Raw genomic sequence first — 15802 nt, forward strand, 5'->3', positions numbered from 1 at the left:
TTTTTTTCTCTCTCTTTTTTGTACCCAAAAAAGGTCAACTGTGCAGTTTGCAAAGACATCCTTTCCACATTTACGGTTAAGGACGGATTCAGTCCAAACTTATAGGAGGTGTTGAAATGTATCGGTGGTAGGGCAACACAAATATATTTATTTTTTTGGAAAGGGGGACGCATTCGTCAAAAAAAGGAAAATCAATTTTTGACGATTTCCCCTTAAAATTTTAGCAGAAATTTGATACTTCAAAATGAGACCTGGGGGCCTCAGACGTTCATAGGAATACCCTCCCCCCTTCATTAGTTGATCTAGCATATTTACAGCAGAGTAATCTTTCAATGCTCTGCTATTTCATGTATTTGGTTCTGTTCCCTGGTTCTTGTTCCATTTGGTTCTAGTCCAATGGTCTTACGAATACAAATTAAAATCACATGGTTTTATTATCACTTTACTACTTCTTACACCCATATCCCACTCCCTTACGAAAAGTTGGTCCAAAGGACCCTCTTGTCAGCATTTGAAAAATACATATCTGTAATCAGGCTTGCATTCTGATTTATCCCTAAGGACTGGACTATGGACTGGTACAACTATGACATTTCCTGTACCTATGAAATTTCACCAAGAAATTTCTTTTCAGAATTAAAATTTCCAGTCTAAAAGACAATACAGAAAACTTAAAACCCTTGCAAAAAAACTTAGGTCAAACAATGTCTTGAAATGTAATTATTGTAATGTCTTCAGAGGACCAGATTTTATATTTTCAATTACAGGGCTGAGGGGGGATTGTTACCCCCTAAATTTGGAAAAGGACTTTTTTATATATCTTCATTAACAAAATCACAGAAAAACAAAAATTACACACCACTATACATTTTACCCCACTATATTCATACCCTACCCCTTCATTTAAAAAAAACATCTTTTTGTAACTTCATTAACATAAAAAAAACTAACCCCAAGGCCGTCTCCAGGGGAGGGGGTATGGGGATTGAACCAGGGCTTTCGAAAGCTAGAGCTAGGGTACCGTTTCAATCCATGACAAATCGAGAAGCAGACGTTCAGATTTGTTCATACTTTACACACGGAGAGGGGCACACCTTTTCGATGGTCAATCGGGGGTCCTTAATCAAGAAATTCTTTTCAAAAAATAACTTCTGACCAACCGCGAATAAAAAATACAGGATTGCACGGAAAGTGATTTCACAAAGAATACATAAATAAGGAAATATATAGCAATATTGTTGACACCCAATACCGATAACTCAAAGCATTTTAAGAAGAAACATGTCTTGACATCAAACGGCCGCAATATGCTTAAACGACTCGATCAAACTAGTGATAATCAGACTTGAAAGTTAAACTATTAATAAGAGACCCCCCCCCCCACACACCTGAAAAACCTCTAACTAAAGTAAGCTCTATTAGTATATGTAATAGCATATCAAAAATATAATTTTTGAGCAACGTTCTCCGTGTATAAAAAAAAAACGAGTGTATATGCATCTTTCCCATAAAAAGGGAAAGAGACATAGAGACAAGAGACTTTTTCTTCAAATAAAATGAAAATATACAAACTATGTGGCATAGATTGATTCTTACAAAAAAAAAAAAAAAAAAAAAAAAAAAAAAAAAAAAAAAAAAAAAAAAAAGTGGCCCTATGGCGATTTTTCAGAAAAGGTTGATCAATGCCGCCGCGTAAAGACATTTCACAAACTACAACAACTTTTCTGTGAGAAATTCAAAGATATCAAGCTTTAAATAAGTCTTACAAAAAAAAAAAAATTAAAAAATTGAGGATCTTAGTTTTATTTGGAAGTGCTTTTTACTTTGTGTTTGACTATACACAGAATCGATTCCCTGGAATCAATAAAAAAAAAAAAAAAAAGGATAAGCGGCCCAATGGCGATTTTTCAGAAAAAGTTGGTCAATGCCGCCGCGTAAAGACATTTCACAAACTACAACAACTTTTCTGTGAGAAATTCAAAGATATCAAGCTTTAAACAAGTCTTATAAAAAAAAAAAAAAAAAAATTGAGGATCTTAATTTTATTTGGAAGTGCTTTTTACTTTGTGTTTGACTATACACAGAATCGATTCCCTGGAATCAGTATCTGACAACAATGGCATTAAACACGTGCTCGGATTATATATTAAAGAATATCTTGAAATGGCTACTTTTGATTAATTAAGAACCGCTTTTCCATCCGATCTATTATATTTTCCTCTGCTATATCACTTATTTTACTATAATACTAATTGAGTACTGAAGAGCAACGCTAGATGGCAGACAACATTTTTTTTTCTAGAATTTTGGTTCTACCTATCAATACAATCTTTAGCTAAGACATTCCGCTTTTTACAGACAAAAATAGAGCTATTTCTTAGCAAAGGATAAACGGAACTGCCTTTCTAAGAGAAAAACCAATTTAAATCACCGGGCTCTTCTAACCGACTAGAATGGTTTAACAAGCTTTTTAAAGGTCACTCTTTTCAGGCGCTTCGCTTATATTCTTGTAGTTATAAGCAATATAAAGATAGAGTCTAAACTACTCCCCAAGGTCGTTAACGAGGCTGAGAAAAAAAAAGATTTAGACCAAGAATTCTTCCCCAGGGGAAACCAATTTATCTCATATTTTTTATAACAAGCCATTAAATGAGAGAAGTACACACGCGTATTCAGCAACAAGTAAATAATTTCCTGACGGAAATGATTTAATTCCCTTTTTGAGGTAGCAAGGACAGTGATAATAAAACATGATTGTTAGAATTGGTTAAGCGAAAACTTACATATCTTAGAAAATTGGTAAAAATCGGGAAAAAAAAGTTGCGCGTGCAGTTGCGTAGTTTTCAAGTCCTTTGCATGACAAATAGAACTTTACTCCTCCATTCATCATAAAATCTCTTGTTAGACAATGTTCTTTGGAGAAAAAAAAGCCTGAGATTGTGTCAACTCAATCAAAAGATCATCATTAATTGTGCTTATCGTACGACATATTACTTATAAATATGTCGTATTTGTAAACTCGTCGTAAAACACAAACAGACAAATGATAAAAAAAAGACGTCAATGAGACTTAATATGTGAAAAATAAAATGAGAAAAAAACTCAAAGAGCAAGCAAACAAAAACAACATCTACCGTTAGAAAGCGAAACATGTCGATTGTGGATTTTTTTTTATTTTTTTTTTTAATTATAGTGCGCGCCAGATTCTTATTCGTTGCAAAAAAAGTACTTAACTCAATTTGTTTTTCAACATGTTTCAGGGGTATTAATAAAACGAAAATTTGAATTTATAAAATGAAAAGGAATATTGTCCTACCCAAAGACAAAAGGGCTTACCTAACATTCATGAATACAAGTAAGAGCAACTCTAAAAATTACAAAACATGGCTAGACAGTACCTAAATCATGTTAGGAAGTCTGAGTGAAAGCTATCGAAAATTTGTTGCAGTTTCTTTAAAGCAGAACCACTAAACAATTTTGACCTGTATGGTTGAAAAGGTCATGTGGACCAATGGCCCCTATAGCAGCCCCACACCCTCCCACTGCCGACTTTTTAGGGCAAATTAAGCAAGTTGTATGCCGTCTGAGCAGGAATCGTGCAAGTCTTTCCAATCTGGAGGACAAAAAACTTTCTGTAAACCTCTAATGTGCCACCTTTATGTGCAGCTGCAGCTATTTTATCCATACGCTATCAGTGGGTATGAGCAGGAATCGTGCAAGTCTTTCCAATCTGAAGGACAAAAGACTTTCTGTAAACCTCTAATGTGCCACCTTTATGTGCAGCTGCAGCTATTTTATTCATACGCTAACAGTAGGTAAATTAATAGTTGAGTTAATTTTCGTGGTCTTAACTTAGTAAAATGAACAAAAACATAATAAATAATTAAAAAAGAAAAACACTTAATAAAATACTAATCAAAGAATAAATGAAAAATCGAAGAGAAATTGTAAACAAAAACATTAAGAGGAAATAAAAGAAATACGAATCATTACAACGTCAGTTAATACGCTAAAAAATCGTTGTTCAGATTATTTTTTTCTTCCCCTAAATCTATCCTTGTCTCTTATAAAGTTAATACGCTTCTGTTTGTATGAACAATAGATAAAGACCGACTAGAAGACAGCTAGGAGAGTATTGATTGTTTTCACCCTACAAGTAGGTTCTGGGCAGACAGTGTTATCAAAGATTTGATTTATTTACGATTCTACCTTACATGTTCCAACATACCACATATACAACACTTTTAGCTTTGGAAGTTTGTTGAGATTTTTTTTTTCTTACCGTTTGAGGTTATTTAGCATGAGCTCTGATATATTCAATAGCAATTTAAATCACTGTTTCAACTATCTTTACTGAAAGTTATGAACCTGTTTTTCGTTCTTTTCATTTGTCTGGGCCAAATCCAGGATTTTTCCGGGGAGGAGTCAAAAACATTACATGAGAGGGGAGGGGAGGAAGAGGGGGGTAGAGTCTGACTTTTTAGTCTGAATATTTACATAGATATGGTGCAATACATATACAACACATTTATAACAGACAGGGCGACATAACCGTTTACACCGACAGTGGTACGACACATCAGGCAAAGTACTTGACTGGGCAACTAAGTTAAGATGTCTTGATATCTTGAATCATTGTTTATACCCTGCCTGTGAATTATATATTCATTTTATTTTACTCATCGAAATTATCATAAGACAGTTCCTGGTTCTTTTTTTCCTTTTTTCTTCAATTTTTTTAGCACAATTTATAAGCTGTCACTATGATAAATAGCAAGTTTCAACAAGTCTTGCAAAATGCCAACGCAATAACAAAATGTCTGGAGAGAAATCACAGAAAAGCTGATACTCTCGAATAATCCCTTTCTCTTCCTTGATTTTTATCATCTAAACATACCTTAGTATGAACTTCAAACTCGAATTTCAAATGTTCGGTAAATATCTATATTTACTGTCATTATGGAAAATTATGAACCTTATTTTTGGCTTTTTTATTGTTCTTCTTACTGTGCACATAAGGCAAAACCATCATTTAGCACTGAACTATGGAAACACTAAAAAAAAACTCATTTATTAACTCATTTTTGGCAAAATAACATTTGGCAAAACAAATACAAAAGCGTTGGTGTTCCAAAAGAAAATAATAATAAATCATAAAAAGCTAGAAAAGCTAGAAAATAGAACACTTTCTAATTAGAGTCTGTCATGGCAAGATAATAAAGATGAGTGCCTGATCTTTTAACTGTGTGCCTGATTATTAACTCATTTTTGGCAAAATAAAATTTGGACTATTCTTTTTTTTATTCTTAAATACATACGTGATGCGAAAATCGGCAGCCTATTGGCACAGAATGGCCCATTTACAATTTCTAGGGCCTAGAATAGAGCACGTTTATTTTTTTATCACACCAAGAGGAAAGTGCACAAATTTCAGTGTACAGGGCGCATAACTTCATGAGTAGCATGCCTTATTCACTAGCGTGAATAATCCTTAGAGGTTTTTAACGAAAACGGTTAAAAAAGTAAGCTAAAACCATGAGGCACCAAACAGCTTAAGAAGATGTGAGTAAGCTTCTATTTGTGCACAAGCATCTTCTGCACAAACTCAAACACTTGTAGCCGTTCTTTCTATAACTTATGTATTCATTTTTTTGGGTAATCAACGTCAACATACCATTATTCCTCTTTTTTTCACCTTTTCTTGAAGTAAGTTAATGTAATTTATAAGCTGTCATTGTGATATATAGCAAAAGTTTCAACAAGTCTTGCGAAATGCAAAAGAAAAAACAGAATATCTCGAGAGAAATCACAGAAAATCTCAAAATGTCGATGAATCTCTTTCTCTTCCCTGATTTTTAGAATTAATTCTAGATTTGAATCTAAAATATGCGGAACATATTTGTATAAAACTTTTTATCGGTATTATTGAAAATTATGAAACTAAATTTTGTCTTTTTCATTTTTTTTTCTTCTTCTTATTGTGCAGATAGGGTGACACGACCATTTGGAAACACTAACACAATAGCCGTTCTCACTTATTCACTGAAAATTATGAACCTTTGTCTTTCTCATTTTTATTCTTATTGTGCAGATAGGGTGACACAACCATATAGAAATATTTTGTACATACTTAAACACAATAGCCTTAATCTCTATGACTTATGTATTCATTTTTTTTTTCACAAAACATCATTTTCACAAAACTATTCCGGTCTGTTTATTTTTTTCCTTTTTCCGTGTTTTATTCAACTAATTTACTATAATTACTAGGCTTGAACTATGTCATATGACACTATGCACTATGTCATATAGCCAAAGGGTTCAACACGTAGCGGAAATGCAAAAGGAAAAACAATATAAATGGAGACAAATCACAGAAATATTAAAAACATCGAAATACCTCTGTCTCTTCCTTGATTTTAGTCAATTGAATATACCTTAGTATGAACTCAAGATTTGCATCTGAAATATTCGGTATACGCTTGTGTTACTACTTTTGTCGCTATTACTGAAAACTCTGAACCTTCATTTTGTCTTTTTCATTTTTCTTCTTATTGCGCCGATGGGGTGACGCAAACACTTGGCACTGAACTGTGGAAACACTTCTGTGCAATCTCAAACACAATGGCTATTCTTTCTATTACTTATATGTTCATTTTTTTCGCTAATCAACATCACAAATAATTCCTGCTTTTCTTCTTTTTTTTTCCGAGTTTTCTTCAACTAAACTAATGCAATTTGTGAGCTGTCGCTATATCATATAGTAAGTTTCAACACTTGTGAGACGCAAAAGGCAAAAAAGAAAACGTGAAAAAAATGTCTAATGTACAACATTTTTTAAAATAAGCAACCTTTTTTTTTTGAACCTCCACCAGGATGTCCTCTAGAGATCAAGTAAATATAAAGAACGTTAGAAAACCTCTTTATCACGATCAATATTTTTAAGCCAATATGACCAACTCCTAAACAAAATGCCAAGAATAGGGGCTTGTTGTGAGAGTGAAAACATGTACTAGTGTCAAGGAGGCACTAGCTGGCTTCTCAAAAGAAACTTCTAATGCCATCTAGAGTTTGGCGTTTCTTGGCATTTTTTTTTCAGGGTTCGTAATTGTATTTTTCTAAGAAACTGAGATTAGACGCTTATTACTACACTTAATTTGCTAATTATGCTAATTTTACTTTACTATTCCACTGAAAAATAGCAAGAAACAAAAAAGGCTGGATGGTGCTGGTGATTTTTTTTTTGTCAACACAAGCGCTAAAGCTACCCATACTCCTTGCAGCATGCAATTAACCAGTCTTCACACTGTAGCATATAGGCCACTGTAGACTGTAGCGTCTTCTTTTTCCAAACATGACACACATTTGATATCGCGCGTATCGTCCCTGGCGATATAAGTCATAACCTTACTTCAGTTTCCATAAGCTCATCGTGACGTGCAGACCGTAAGCAATTGTCATTGCACGCGTGAAGGCGGAGTATGAATCTTGTGTGGTTAAAATCTGTGTCACATATTTTTAATGGAGAGTATAGCCTCTGTCGGTACAGTATATTCTGTGTACTGTGTATATAGGCGAATAAAAAAAAATTCTATATTTGCTCACTATATGATGAGTACATTACAAAAAAAAACGAGAAATATATCTTTTATCGTAAGTTTTTGTTGTTTGTTTCATAGGTATACTTATTTTAGCCTCCGGACGGTGTTGGAACTTCGAAAATTTAAAGAAACCCCACGTTTCCTTTTTTCCACGTTTTCTTCAGTTAAGTTAATACAATTTGTAAGCTGTCACTGTGATATATAGCCAAAGTTTCAACAAGTCTTGCGAAATGCAAAAGGAAAAAAAAATGTCCCGAGAGAAATCATAGATATACTGAAAATGTCAAGTAATCTCTTTCTCTTCCTAGATTTTTGTCATCTCAACATATTATGACTGAGATAGACGCTGCCAGTGCAAGCTTCTTTTTTCCTTATTTTTGGATATTAATGGGACGAAAGAGTAAATCTGTTTTTCTTACTGAATAATTCAAAGCAAAACTTGAACCAATTTATTCTTTTTCTCATCAGGATAAAACGGCCCTCCTTTTTTGGCAAATCTATGCGCTAAGATCATACATCTTTTGACAAAAAAATGATTTTAACGAGAATCTGAGGACTCTAATTTTACTTTTTTTTTGTAAACATGTCTTCATTCTACTCTGATCTGTGGCCTAAGGACTTTGATGATATTGTCATCAAAGCTCTCTCTTCAATATTCTATTTGGTAGTGACCTGTAAGACCTGTAACCTGTGACCTGTAAGCACTTTGATGAAGCAAAAAACGATAATCTTAGCAGAAAGAAGTAAGATCAAAATCTTACTTCGCATCTTCGCAGAAAACGTATCTTTCAAAATCTTGGAAAGTGGGTGTTTTGCTATTTTTTCCAATTTTTTCCCATCAAAGTGCCAAAAAGTACTGTTTAATGAAAACACCCAAAACATTGTATTTTGTAAAATTTGGGGAGGAGGGAGCAAAAAATCTAAGAGATAGCAGTCCTCCAGCCTCTCCTCCCCAATGGGCACCATGATACCTTCTCATGAAATACTGTCGTACAAGAAATTTTTACTTGCACTTTGACAGAGAGACTCAAGAGGTGGGGATTAAGCCATTTACTTTCTGAAAAACTTTCAAGATACTGTTATCGTTGAAATAAAAATTTAACAAAAGGAGACCCTGATGACAGCTTTCGACGGAGAGGGAGTCTGTGTTTTTAGCAGTAAGATCTTAGCATTTTGATTAGTCGAAAAACGGACTTTTGATTATTGTCATTTGACTACATTATGACATAGACACTGCAAGCGTAAGCTCGTTTCTTTCTATTTTTTGATATTATAGGGCCAAAGCGTACATGCATTTTTATCAGGATATAACGACAAATATTAAACGGTCATATATCAAACCGAAAATATTTCGAAAAAAAATCAAGTGAATGGTAGTTTTTTTTTCGTATCATTGTCGTTAACCCCTTTCCTACCCCAAATGTTGAGAAATCTCTTTCTCTTCCTTATACCCCTTTTTTACCAAATCTATGTGCTAATATATTACACCTTTTGACAGAAAATAAATTTAATGAAAACCTGAGGACCCTGATCATACTTCTTGGATCGTTTTTTGCAAACATCTTTCTTCATGCTACTCTGATTTGGGGTCTAAGGACTTTGATTATATAGTCATCAAAGATCTCTCTTCAACGTTCTATTTGCCAGTGAGCTTTAGAATCTTAGCACTTTGACGAGATCTTATAAGCAAGATCTTAGCACTTTGATGAGTCCGAAAACGGGCTATTTGATTGTGTCATTTCAACATATTATGATAGAATTAAGAGCTACCAGTGCAAGCTCATTTTTTCCTTATTATTGGATTTAAATGAGACGAAAGAGTAAATCTGCTTTTCTCAATAAACACTTCAAAGCAAAACTTAGCACCCGTGTACTCTGTTTTTAACTAGGATACAACGGGAATATTCAAATATAGTTATATACCAATCAGAAAATATTTTGTAAAAAACAGAAGAAATTAAGTTACCGGTAATCCTCTTTCCATCTCATTGTCGTAAACCCTTTTCCATACCAAATTTTGAGAAGTCTCTTTTTCTTCCTTGATTTTTGTCATTTCAGTGTCTTACAACTGAGATAGAAGCTGCCAGTGAAAGTTCCTATTCTTCCTTATTTTTGGATATTAACGGGACGAAACGACTAAATTAGTTTTTCTTACTGAATAATTCAAGGCAAAACTCAGAACCACTGTGTTCTTTTATATATTAGGATAGAACGACGTATATAAGACGAAGTCATATATCAAACAGAGAATATTTCGCAAAAAAAAAAAAAAAATTAAATGAACGGTAATCGTCTTTTCTGGTCTCAATGTCGGAAACCCTTTTTCATCCCGAATTTTGAGTAATTTTTCCTCTTTCTCGTTTTTTTTCATATGAACAACATTATGACAGGGTTAGACGCTGCCAGTGCAAGTTTCCTTTTCCTTATTCTTGGCTATTAATGAGACGAAAAAGTAATTATGTTTTTCTCACTGAGTAATTCAAAGCAAAACTCAGAATCAGTCAGAACCCCTGTGTTCTTTTCTTATATTAGGATAGAACGGCATATATCAGACGAAGTCATATATTAAACAGAGAACATTTCGCAAAAAAAAGAAATTAAATGAACGGTAATCCCCTTTTCTGTCTCAATGTCGTAAACCCTATTCCACCCCAAATTTTGAGTAATTTGTCTTTTTTCTCGTTTTCTTTTCATTTGAACAACATTATGACAGGATTAGACGCTGCCAGTGCAAGTTTCCTTTTCCTTATTCTTGGCTATTAATGAGACAAAAAAGTAATTATGTTTTTCTCACTCAATAATCCGAGGCAAAAATTAAGAACACTGTATTTTAGTTTTCATTAGGATAAAACGACAAACTTCAGACGATGTCATATATTAACAGAAAATATTTCGCAAAAAGAAGAAACTCAGTGAATGGTAATCCCTTTTCCATCCATTTTAATATATTATAGCTTAAATAGATGCTGTAACAGTGGGTTTTTCTCTTAATTTTGGAAGAAGGATAAATTTGATCCAATTTTCAATTTAGAACCTTCTTGCACTAGTAGCTGCAATCTATTCAATTTATTAGAATTTTTAAAGCAAAATATAATGGTCATTTGAGTACCATAATGGTCATATGACATAATGTACCATAATGGTCATATGACATAATGTACCATAATGGTCATATGACATAATGTACCATAATGGTCATATGGCATAATGTACCATAATGGTCATATGACATAATGTACCATAATGGTCAAATGACATAATGTACCATAATGGTCATATGACATAAGGTACCATAATGGGCATATGACATAATGTACCATAATGGTCATATGACATAAGGTACCATAATGGGCATATGACATAATGTACCATAATGGGCATATGACATAATGTACCATAATGGTCATATGGCATAATGTACCATAATGGTCATATGACATAATGTACCATAATGGTCATATGACATAATGTACCATAATGGTCATATGGCATAATGTACCATAATGGTCATATGACCTAATGTACCATACTGGTCATATGACATAAGGTACCATAATGGGCATATGGCATAATGTACCATAATGGTCATATGACATAATGTACCATAATGGTCATATGACATAAGGTACCATAATGGTCATATGTCATAATGTACCATAATGGTCATATGACATAATGTACCATAATGGTCATATGACATAAGGTACCATAATGGGCATATGACATAATGTACCATAATGGGCATATGGCATAATGTACCATAATGGTCATATGACATAATGTACCATAATGGTCATATGACATAATGTACCATAATGGTCATATGGCATAATGTACCATAATGGTCATATGACATAATGTACCATAATGGTCATATGACATAAGGTACCATAATGGGCATATGGCATAATGTACCATAATGGGCATATGACATAATGTACCATAATGGTCATATGACATAATGTACCATAATGGTCATATAACATAATGTACCATAATGGTCATATGGCATAATGTACCATAATGGTCATATTACATAATGTACCATAATGGTCATATGACATAAGGTACCATAATGGGCATATGACATAATGTACCATAATGGGCATATGACATAATGTACCATAATGGTCATATGTCATAATGTACCATAATGGTCATATGACAGAGCTTATGTTTCTATACTGAAAATATCTCCAATTGTCTATTTTTAAGCGTATCTTATTTCTATCTTTTTCTTCTTCTTTTCGAATAATTAAGAGATAATTCTTGAACTTTTGCCTTAATTAGCAGCTTAAAAGTTAAAACAACGATTTGATTATTTAATTTTTTACCTTATAAAAATGTTTCTTGTACTAAATTAAATGTAAGAATTTAGTATTAATTCTAATTTCATTGATTGATTTCATGCCGTTTTTAGCAATTTGTTCCATGGTAATTCTATTTTCAATTATTACATTAAGACAGAATAAATTGTGAATTCAATCTTGTGAACTGTAAATCTAGTGAAATGCTTTTTTTGGAAAACGAACGATTTCTATTTACCATTTTTTTTTATTTAGTTAATTGATATATACTTTTATATATATATATATATATTAATAATTTAACTATTTTATCATGGTTATTTCAATTAATTCAATAGTATTTTTTGCATGGTTCAAACAGTATTATTACCCAAATCGTCAGGTTAAAAATAAGATTGAAAATGAAATAAATTGTCACAGCTAAATGAACTGATGAATTTTGAATGAACTGATGAAATACCGTCATTACATTATACTGCCAATTCACACCACACTTTAACTCTTTTTTTAATCTTACAGAGAGAAATAAACAAGTAACTCAGGCGCTTTATTATTGAGCTTAATAAAGGTGAAAGAAAATATTCGACGCACAAAACTTCTTACATGTTACACCCCTAACCCCTATCACAAATAAACAATCGGTGACAACAAGACCCAAGCCCTCGGCCTGAAGGACATTAAATCGCAAGTCTAGTGTGCCAACCACTTGACTAGAACGGCTAAGGCTGTGACAATCCTAGAGAACTGTATCATTAAAAAGGAAAAGGTCCTTTAAATAAAATACCGCAATATATACTTGCGTTAACGTTTCGAGGAAAGTATCAAATAAATAAGAGTCCAAAAATAAAATATGTATTTTTTATGTTTATTCTTTTGAAAATACTTCCTCGAATTCCACTTTGAAAAACATTTTGAATATTTAAATTCATTTCAAACAGGAAGAGCATATTTGGCCCTCTCTGGTGCAACTCCACGAAGTCCACCTCTTCACTGTGAAGATTTCAATTAATTTAAAGCAGGAAAAGCATATTTGGCCCTCTCTGGTGCAAGTCCACCTCTTCGTTTTGAATATTCCAATTCATTTAAAACAGGAAGAGCATATTTGGCCCTCTCTGGTGCAAGTCCACGAAGTCCACCTCTTCATTTTGAAGATTTAAATTCATTTAAAGCAGGAAGAGCATATTTGGCCCTCTCTGGTGCAAGTCCACGAAGTCCTCCTCTTCATTTTGAAGATTTAAATTCATTTAAAGCAGGAAGAGCATATTTGGCCCCCTCTGGTGCAAGTCCACGCAGTCCACCTCTTCATTGTGAAGATTTCAATTCATTTAAAGCAGGAAGAGCATATTTGGCCCTCTCTGGTGCAAGTCCACGAAGTCCGCCTCTTCATTTTGAAGATTTAAATTCATTTAAAGCAGGAAGAGCATATTTGGCCCCCTCTGGTGCAAGTCCACGAAGTCCACCTCTTCATTTTGAAGATTTAAATTCATTTAAAACAGGAAGAGCATATTTGGCCCTCTCTGGTGCAAGTCCACGAAGTCCACCTCTTCATTTTGAAGATTTTAAAGTAAGAAACAGAAAACTTTGTTAATATAAAAGATGAAGTAAAAATTAATATTATGCCACACTGGTCATCAGATATTTAATCGGTTTATTCCTTTGTTCAACAGGACTTTCATGCTCACATAAACATCTTATTTATCTATATCGATCATTCTCTACTGTTTTAAGTGGCGCCTAATCTTTGCAATTAGATAATCAACAGTACCTTATGGCACTTGCGAGGCTCAGGATCTGGATGCACGGTCACCCACTACCCTGCTGATGGTGAGGGCCAACTAAAGCAGGGCCAATAAAATGACATTTTACAGTAAAACTAGTGGCCTAGAAACTATTTTTAACATTTTTATTTCCAAAATTCTCTCATAACTTTTTATTAATTAAATGCAAATAATCTACTTCTTTCAACTATTCTCTTCCGAATCATAATAAAATAAAGTTTTGTAAATGAAATAAAAGATTTATTTCTTTTGGTTAATTTTTTTAATTATTAGTAATTAAACAAATACTTCCTGTCCACAAATGAAGGAAGAGCAGCAACTTCTTTGCCAGTGCTTATAATGCACTGGCAATAACGCAGTGGTTGATAACGGGGTGGCAATTCCGCAATAACGGTGGTTCAAGCCACCATTCCTCGAGATCGGGAATAATTGAAAACTAATTACCTAAAAATGCTTTTATACTTTTTTTAATTAAATACTTTTTTTCGATAATTCCCTCTTTATATTCTTATAAATTCAACCATTTTAATTATATTAATTAAACAAAAAGACTTACTGTCCACCAGCTGCATGAAGAACAACAGCCTCTTTTCCAGTGCTTATAATGCCATCTACTCGGTCCAAAATATTATTTTCGATCATTTTGAAAAGCAGGCGACGCGTTGTAGCATCCAAAGCCATTTCTGCTGTTGATTTATCGGTCTTGTCAGTCACTCGATTCAAGCGCTTTGACTCGTTCACTGAGAATGTCTTCAGTTTGTTGTAAACCTTAAACAAAACACTTGCTTAGAAAAATAAAAAAATATATTAAAGATTTCCCCCCCCCCCTCTTTTTGTTAATTGTGAAAGATATTAATATGATCTAAAAATCTAAGCGTCAACAACAAAAAAGTTCTAGAAGAAATGTTCGCTTGTGACTCCAATATGACGTAATACTATTTTTCCCCCTTAATTTTTATATTGACAAAGGTTTTCATTTGTGATTTTAAAATTTTGAAAAAGAAACTTATTCCGTAGATGGAATTGGGGGGGGGGGGCAAACTGGACCCTGCTATCATATATTTTAATGCTAAAATTTATAAAACTCACGAAACTTGAAAATCAACGAAAACACAAATTTTTCCCCCTTTATCGAAGTTCAGCGGCCTTTGAAGGACTACGGGTGGAGGTTAGACCCCTGATTCGGTCCAACTTATTTAAAAGTTTAAATTTGTTTTTGTTTTTTCATCAGAAAGTTCAACATCTGTTTAACACATTGGAAAGGTACATCTGTCGATTACAATATTAGTTCTCAATGTTATAGTTATAACAAAAATATAATTATAATTAATATTATAGATATAATATTACGGCTGATAATAACTTTTATAGTTTATTATTCAACAAATATTGTGTAGAATATTTTAAATATTTTACTGTGGTCTTCAGGAGTCTTCACCTTTAGATTCAGCTCACCTTATTAGAAAGTTTGACGTCATATCCATCGCCTGCATCTCCTGTTTCGATGCCTGGAGGAAATTCCATCATTTTACAGACATTTTTTCGAGCAGATATAGCTGAATCATGTTTAGTCACGACAGCTTCACCCTTTTTAGCATAGCCACAACGAGGTAACTGCTGATTCTGCTTCTTTTCTGTCTAAAAAGAAATAACCGTCTTTGACATATTACGATAAATGAATTTATCAAAACTTGCCAAAAACTAATTTATTAAACAATGAAAATTAATATGAAATAATCAAAATTAATTAGTTGCCAAAAAATATAATCAAATTCATGTGATAAAATGAACAACGACAAAAATAGGTAGATTTTTCGCAGTTCATATTATTGACTTACGAATAAAGTAAACAAACCACTCGATGCCTTTTTTTATGCTCTTTCCGAATATAATAATCATTTTTGTCGGAAATGAATTTTACCCCCACCCCTATATACCAATTCAGGGTATATATTTGCACATTGGGGGGGGGGTAAATTTTATTTTTGATGTAAATGATTATTATATTGGGAAGAGCACAAAAAAGGCATCGAGTGGTATGTTTACTTTATTCGTAAGTCAATAATATGAACTGCGAAAACTTTACCAAAAAAATAAAAAAAGAACAAGAACACAA

At 33.1% G+C, this 15802-nt stretch overlaps 1 protein-coding gene across 2 annotated transcripts in view; it reads right to left on the reverse strand.

Moving 5' to 3' along the window:
* LOC148952479 (serine/threonine-protein kinase RIO3) overlaps positions 1-15802 on the reverse strand; it is a 149504-nt gene that overhangs the window by 116633 nt on the left and 17069 nt on the right. For both annotated transcript variants that reach the window (XM_089088969.1, XM_089088970.1), the window contains exons 5-6: positions 15142-15324; positions 14243-14454 (exon numbers count right to left, since the gene is read on the reverse strand). In XM_089088969.1, coding sequence (XP_088945095.1) covers positions 14243-14454; positions 15142-15324 — 395 coding nt within the window. The remainder of the gene's footprint in view (positions 1-14242; positions 14455-15141; positions 15325-15802) is intronic.

Source organism: Artemia sp. Qi Xiang Cuo, chromosome 5, assembly GCF_049724085.1.
Source record: "Artemia sp. Qi Xiang Cuo chromosome 5, ASM4972408v1, whole genome shotgun sequence".
Lineage (NCBI taxonomy): Eukaryota > Metazoa > Arthropoda > Branchiopoda > Anostraca > Artemiidae > Artemia > Artemia sp. Qi Xiang Cuo.